Below are 6952 nucleotides of genomic sequence, written 5' to 3'. Positions count from 1 at the left end.
TTTGGTTGTGGTCGTACTTGTATGGTCTCATATTGATTGGTTTCTGGTTCGCACTCATAAAAATGCAATGGTCCATAGCTCTCTTTGGTGGGAGTGTTGTTAACTCTTCAAATATATCCTTATTCTCCTCGAGCAGGGCTCGGATCATGACTGGTAATTCCCCTGACTCTTCGATTTCTTCATTTCCTTCATTTCTTTCTTCACTATCGCATTGATAGTTCTAAAACTCCACCAGAAATCCTTGGTCTTCCTCTCCACAGGATGTTATAAGCACCTTGAAGGAGACTTCTGCCTTGGTTAGAGATGAATCACCCTTCAATATGACCTGTGAATCCCCTGCCAAAAACGACATGGTCAGTGATGGCCAATGCACTCCCATAAACCCAGTCGTGCATAACCAGGGCAACCCTAGTACCAATCCATCTGCCCCAAATCGATTGCCAAGAAATCGACCTTAATATTCAGGTTGGGTAGCCTCAATTCAGCTGCTTTGCATACCCCTTCCCCTCTTATAGCCACTCCATTCCCGACCACCACTGAGAAGCTCTTCTTATTCATTGGTAATTCCAGCTCGTCTACTAACTTTTTGTGCACAAAATTGTGCGTGGCTCCACAGTCAATCAACACCATTACTTATTTTCCCCTCATCTTTCCTCTCAGCTTCATTGTACCTGGGCTGATAGGCCATACATTGATCTCAAGTCTATTTCGGCTGTTTCCTCTGTTTCCAGCTCTTCTTCTTCCCGTAGTTCCTCCCCTTCTTCCTTTTCTCTGGTTGTTTCTTCTCTTTCATTGGTGATAAACAACATCAACTCTTGATTCTCCTTCGTCTTGCATCGGTGCCCTAGACTATATTTCTTATTACACCGGAAACAGAGTCTCTTGTCCAGCCATTCTCAGAACTCACTATCAGAGAGACGTTTCATGGGTGGCTTCTTCTTCACGAAGTTGTTTTTCACAAGCAAGGTGATCCGTTTGGTCCCCTGCATATCCAAGGTTTTCCCGCTCTTCATCGTCAAGCTCTCCTTCACATGGGCTTCTTTTTTGCCAGGCCCAACAACCCCCAGATCCGCTAAGGCTAACTTCAGGGTTACATTGCGGTCGCTCACCAGCTGGGCTTCGTGCATACATTCCTCCAGTGTAATCGACTTTCTTCTGATGACTTCGGCCCTCAACGTTGGTTCCAGCCCATTTACGAAGGCATCCTTGAGAACTTCTTCGGCCAGGTCAGGTAGGGGTGCCGAATAGGTGACAAACTTCTTCACGTAATTCGAATAGGAACCCTCTTGCTTTATTCTTAGCAGCCTCACGCCTAAACTCCCTTCTCCGGTAGGTCTGTAGTATTCGAACATCCTTCTTTTCAACTCCTCCTACGTGTTGATGGGTCTCCGGTTGTGGCTCCATTGGAACCAGTCGACTTCCTCCGGCCCGAAACTAATAATCGCGACCTTCACTTTCTCCTGATCGGATAACTCATGGATTTCGAAGTAGTGCTCTGCCTTGTACACCCACGATTCCGGGTTCTTTCCAGCGAAAACAGATATCTCTAACCTTTTGTATTTGCTTTTATCGGATCCCCCTCCTCCATTGCTGGGGGTTGAATCGGTTTCATCATCTTTTCCCTTCATTTTCATCCTCCGACCATCAGATGCACCCGACTCTTTAGCTTTTCGAGCTGCATTACTTTCTCTCATCTCTTCTGTCAGCTTCTCGATATTCTTGCAAAGTCCCAGCAGCATCTCCTTCATCTCAGAGACCTCCCTCTCGTTCTTTTCCAACCTATCCTCGATTTGTTTATGAGCCATCGTGTGCGTACGCCCCAGGATGAAACGACTCTGATACCACTTGTAAGTTCTTCGTACCCTGCAAATAGAAAACAACAATCACCACACTAGAAACAGAAAGAAGAAGAAGAAGAAGAATGAAGTACCAAGATCCCTTGCTCTTTATTTATCAGACAATTTCTTCCTTGACCTCTCAAAAAATTCAATCGTCCCTCCCTACCAATCTTTCCCAAAATACATCAACACTCACCTCAAAATATGCCTCCTCTGCTGCTCTAAAAGAAGAAATACAAACAAAGGTCTCCCCTAGCACCTTAGAGAGAGTTAGACACTTCTCACCTCACCAAAAGCCTACTAACTTTCAGCTAATTCTTTTCCTGCCTTCTCAGTACGATCCCTGCCCCTTATAACTACCTCGTGGTCCCCTCCTCCTTTCACTCCCACTTTCTTTTCCCTGTCATCATTGGTTATTTAGTTCATTTCCTTTTTTACCCCTCATTTTGTAAGTATAGATAATTTGTGGCCTTACAGACACCTCCACATCTATATTATATGTTATTTCTCTCTAATAATAACACTATTCTCTCTCTTTGTCCATGGGTGTAACTAACACTTTATCGTGAACCACATAATTTTATGTGTCGATCTTTACTCTTAAGTTTCTCTCTCTTTCTTTGCTTGTTGATTTCCTTTGTCATAACCATAACACAAACTTAAAGTTATCCAAAGATTGGAGTGTCTACCACCCAATCAAGAGGACTATTTATTAGATTTGTTAAACCTAATACTGTTTAAGAGCGAAGATTCAATTTCTCATTCAAGGTGAACATAGTTCAATAGTAACTGGCACATATTTTTTCCTCCAAGGCTAAAGGTTCATATCTCCATACTCTCACTTATTGTACTTTTATTGTAGGGAAAAAATATGCCAAAATAAATGAAATACCAAAATAGAATGGAGTGTCATATATAGAAGTTGATATAAAAGATAGATGTTGCAAAGTTTTTGTAAGGGGGAAGAAAAGGATGTGAGTATTATTGCTTGAACATGAAATTGGGCTAATTGCATTCAAATACAACTAGATTAATAAGAGAGAACCTCAAAAGAGATGAGCTTCAAATAGATCAGCATATGCTTACAATGTGTTGGATGTAATCAGCTTGGGCTTATACCCAATGTGGGGATAATGGGCTCAAGTAAGCCCAATTTTCTATCACTTGAATTAGACCCAGATTTTGCCACTTCACTTTTAGGTAACTAAATATTTAGCTAAATTTGGAGAGTTTTTGATAAAAAGACAATGTAGCGCCACTTGTAACAATTTGGGTCCCATTTGGTAACTACTTGGTTTTTAGTTTTTGTTTTTGAAAATTAAGCATGTAAACCTTACTTCTACCTTTCTTTAATTATCTACTTTTTATCAATGATTTAAAAAATCAAGCCAAAATTTGAAAACTAAAAAAAGTTTTTGTTTTTTAATTTGGTTAAGAATTCAACCATTGTAATAAAGATGTAAATAATTGTAAAGAATAGAAAGAAATATGCTTAATTTTTAAAAAGTAAAAACAAAAAACGAAATGGTTACCAACCGGGGTTTTGATTTTTGGTTTTTAGTTTTTGAAAATTAAGTCTACAAGTACTCCTTCCACTAGGTTTTTGGTTTTGTTATCTACTTTATACCATGTTTTTAAAAACTAAACCAAAATTTGAAAACTAAACAAAAGTAGTTTTTAAATAGTAGTTTTTGTTTTTAGATTTTGGTTAAGAATTCAACTATAGTACTTATGAATTATGCAAACCATGGTAAGAAAATGAGAAAGTATAGACTGAATTCTAGAAGGAAAAAAAAAAAAAATATTTACCAAACGAGGCCGTAGTTTTCAAAAAACTTGATTTTGTTTCTGAAAATTGGATAAGAATTCAAATGTTTACATAAGAAATATGAGAACCTTGGGTAAGAAATTAGAAGAAAACAAACAAAAATTTCAAAAATCAAATGGTTACCTAACCAGAATTTAATTTAAGAAAAAACTCTGAAATGCTTAATGAGGAGTAAGAACTAATTAGTTTCAAACCAACTCTTATTTACCAACTACTTATTATTATTTTTTTAAACTACAATATTCATCTAGTTCACCTGATTTTGCTGGGTTAGTTGTTAATAATATTTAGAGAGATAAATCCCTGTTTTTGATGATAGTAAAGTATGATTTGATATTATATAATATATACTTTCTAATTTGGTACTCCATGAATTCTATTTATATCTGACAAAAATATGGACAATATCATAATAGATGGTGTGTTACATAAAAGCAAGCATAGTAAACAAGATGAAAGCAAAGATATGAAATTTGGGAATTGGGTTTAAATACATTTGATCAAAGCAGCTGTACATTTCACAAGTTTGCCTATTGCAGCAGAGTATCTTCATATATTTTTTGTTGCTCCATTTGAATGACCATTATGACCTTCTCTTTCACTTCTCAAGACCTCAGATGGTTTCTGAAGCTGCTCCAATATTGTTACAACCTCATTCATACTGGGTCTGTACTTGGGATCTGTAGCTAGGCACAGAAATGCAAGGTTTGCTGCCCTTTGTGCTTGTCCCAAAGCATAGTGGCCCTCAAGTCTATTGTCCATGATGCGACGGATTTTGTGCTTATTTACTAGATATGGTTTTGCCCAATCGACCAAGTTATGTTCCCCCGTTGGTCGATTCTTGTCTATGGCTCGTTGCCCTGAAAGCAGTTCGAGAAAAACTACTCCGAAACTGTATACATCGCTCTTCGCCGTGAGATGACCTTTTCCAAAGAAAGGATGTAAGTTAGAATAATGAAGTATGACATTTCTGATAGAACCCGAATATATTGAAATATAAAAGACAAGGAAAATTCAAGATAAACCAAGTGTTTGAGGTACCTGAACCCTCCATAAATTTAGATACTCTCAAGTCCTAATTCATGCTCCAAAATATTGACTGTCAACCTCCTTCCCTACTGGTATTTACAACCTAACTTTCCCACCAAACTATTTAACTAATTACTAATCTACCCTTCAAATACCAATTAACATACCTTTTATTTTCATGAGAGGAAACCAATCAATCAGTCTTTTAGAAAGTCAAGAGAGAAACAGAGAATTATAAGAACCTGTGGCTAAGTATTCAGGAGCTGCATATCCATGAGTTCCCATGATTTTGGTAGAGACATGGCTTTGATCTCCAATTGGCCCATCTCTAGCTAATCCAAAATCAGAAAGCTTTGCGTCGTAGTTCTGTCGAATTTGAGTAAAAAGATGGTCAGATTTTACGAACAACTGCAAGTTACTATGAAAATTCATTGAAAAATTCTTCTGTAAGAGCTTACTGCATCAAGAAGAATATTAGATGTCTTGAAGTCGCGATATATGACTTTCGCGTCACTGTTGTGAAGAAATGCAAGTCCCCTGGCAGCGTCAAGAGCAATTTTTATCCGAACATTCCACGAAAGCGGTCGAAAGTGAGAGCTTCCTGTATGGACACAATATAGCAGGTTACACACAGAACATTGTAAAAGAAAAAAATGGGAGATGGAAAGCATTGCATAATCAAGAACTCACTTCTGAAAAGATGATTTTCAGCACTGCCCTTTTGCATAAACTCATATACCAGCAGCCTGTGATCATCTTCAAAGCAGTAACCAATCAGCTTCACAAGATTAGGATGGGAAAGCTGCCCCAAATAGTTGATCTCAGCCTATATGTTCAAAATGTTAGTCTAGCGGACTATGCAGAGTCATTCCATAACCCGACCCCGAGAAAGGATTGGTTTAAAACACAGCCATTTAACACACTAAATGTATTAGAAAGCAATCAAAAGTTGAAGATACTGACCAACCACTCCTTGTGACCCTGCACCCCATCTCTGTTGAGCCTCTTCACAGCAATTACCAAGCCAGTGCCAGCCTTGGTGGGAGTGAGGGAATGCTCGTCAATCCAACCTTTGAAGACTGAACCAAATCCACCCTCTCCAACAACACTATCAGGGCGGAAGTTTCTTGTTGCGGTTTTCAATTCATTAAAGCTGAAGTTTTTCAAATTGGGGCATTGCAAAATTTCATCTTCACTCCGAGGTGTCACCGGTATAGAAGCTGATGATACCTTGCTACTGGAAATATGAGAATGTTCCCCATCTCCTCTCTTAGACTTAAACCTTGTAAGACCTACAGCCAGTAAAGAAGATAAAATTGTAACATTCACCACTAGAAATCCCACAATTCTTAATGTGAACTTTCAACCAAATCGAAGAATATAAATGTTATTTCAATATAGCATGACTACGAACTTTCAATAAATTACAGATTGTGAGTGGTGCTGTGAAATCCAAATCTTCAGGGAAATTCAGGGCAACTACATACATGAGCAGGAACAAACGCAGTTTCCTCATTTCACCATCATCCCAAGTTCATATTGAAGGGGTAAACCCAAACTAAAAGTAAACACAAAAATCAAACAAAACCAACAAGCCCCCATCAGCAAAGTCCAAAGAATCTATAGTACCAAAAAAGGGCAAAAAGAAAACACCAAGCAAGCAATCGAAGTAAAGGATGCATTTAAACAAACACCTTATCTGCAAGTTTCTCAAGGCATCAAATCTAAGACCATTAAAAAGTTAAAAGTAAAAATACACACAGAATCCTCCCAAACTAAGCTTAAAACTCAAAGAATCAGAGAAAAGAGAAAAAAGGGTATCCGAATCAGAGCCGATAAGCACCTGTATGAAGATTCACAGACTTGGAACGATCACTCCAACAAACACCCATCAGCAAAATCCAACCAGAAATTTGCAGAAACTTCGGAAAGAAAAACAAATGGATTAAAACCACTCAAATCCTTCAACAGATCATAAATCTTGAACAGAACAGAGTCAAATTTATTGTCCCTTTCCTTTGCCTCTCTCTCTTTTCAGGGAAGAGAGTTGTTGGGTGAAAAGCTGTATGAACTCTAAGAAGAAATGGAAATGCAAATTTTTCTTTTTTTGTTTTTTCCTTGGGAACTCAATGGGAATGCAACTTGGTTACGGAAAAGATCGCCAACTTTATTTAGATGGTTCGTATCTTATAGTCTACATGATTGGACACTCAGAGCAGAGCAATTTTGGAATTATCTTTTCCTCAAACTAATATTT

General features: G+C 38.1%; 1 protein-coding gene across 1 annotated transcript; it reads right to left on the bottom strand.

The window, feature by feature from the left end:
• Nucleotides 1-4014: 4014 nt before the first annotated feature.
• On the bottom strand, nucleotides 4015-6952 carry LOC120074339 (receptor-like cytoplasmic kinase 176). The gene is made up of 6 exons (XM_039027432.2): nucleotides 6539-6952; nucleotides 5659-5987; nucleotides 5386-5521; nucleotides 5154-5296; nucleotides 4938-5061; nucleotides 4015-4589 (listed from the first exon to the last, which is right to left on the bottom strand). The coding sequence occupies exons 1-6, from the start codon at nucleotides 6585-6587 to the stop codon at nucleotides 4216-4218; spliced, it is 1155 nt and encodes a 384-aa protein (XP_038883360.2). The 5' UTR covers nucleotides 6588-6952; the 3' UTR covers nucleotides 4015-4215.

The sequence above is a fragment of the Benincasa hispida genome, chromosome 3 (genome assembly GCF_027475165.1).
Source record: "Benincasa hispida cultivar pf3 chromosome 3, pf3_genome.v1.1, whole genome shotgun sequence".
Lineage (NCBI taxonomy): Eukaryota > Viridiplantae > Streptophyta > Magnoliopsida > Cucurbitales > Cucurbitaceae > Benincasa > Benincasa hispida.
The sequence above is the reverse complement of the archived record's forward strand: the minus strand, read 5'-3'. Positions and strand labels throughout refer to the sequence as shown.

Bases quoted from the DNA above. Each gene is read 5' to 3' on its own strand.
- LOC120074339 (XM_039027432.2), bottom strand. From the start codon at position 6,587: ATGGGTGTTTGTTGGAGTGATCGTTCCAAGTCTGTGAATCTTCATACA. The intron at 5,522-5,658 runs GTCAGTATCTTC...TTGAACATATAG, and splicing joins AGGGTCACAAGGAGTGGTTG to GCTGAGATCAACTATTTGGG. The intron at 4,590-4,937 runs GTTCTTATAATT...TCTTTGGAAAAG, and splicing joins TCCTGAATACTTAGCCACAG to GTCATCTCACGGCGAAGAGC.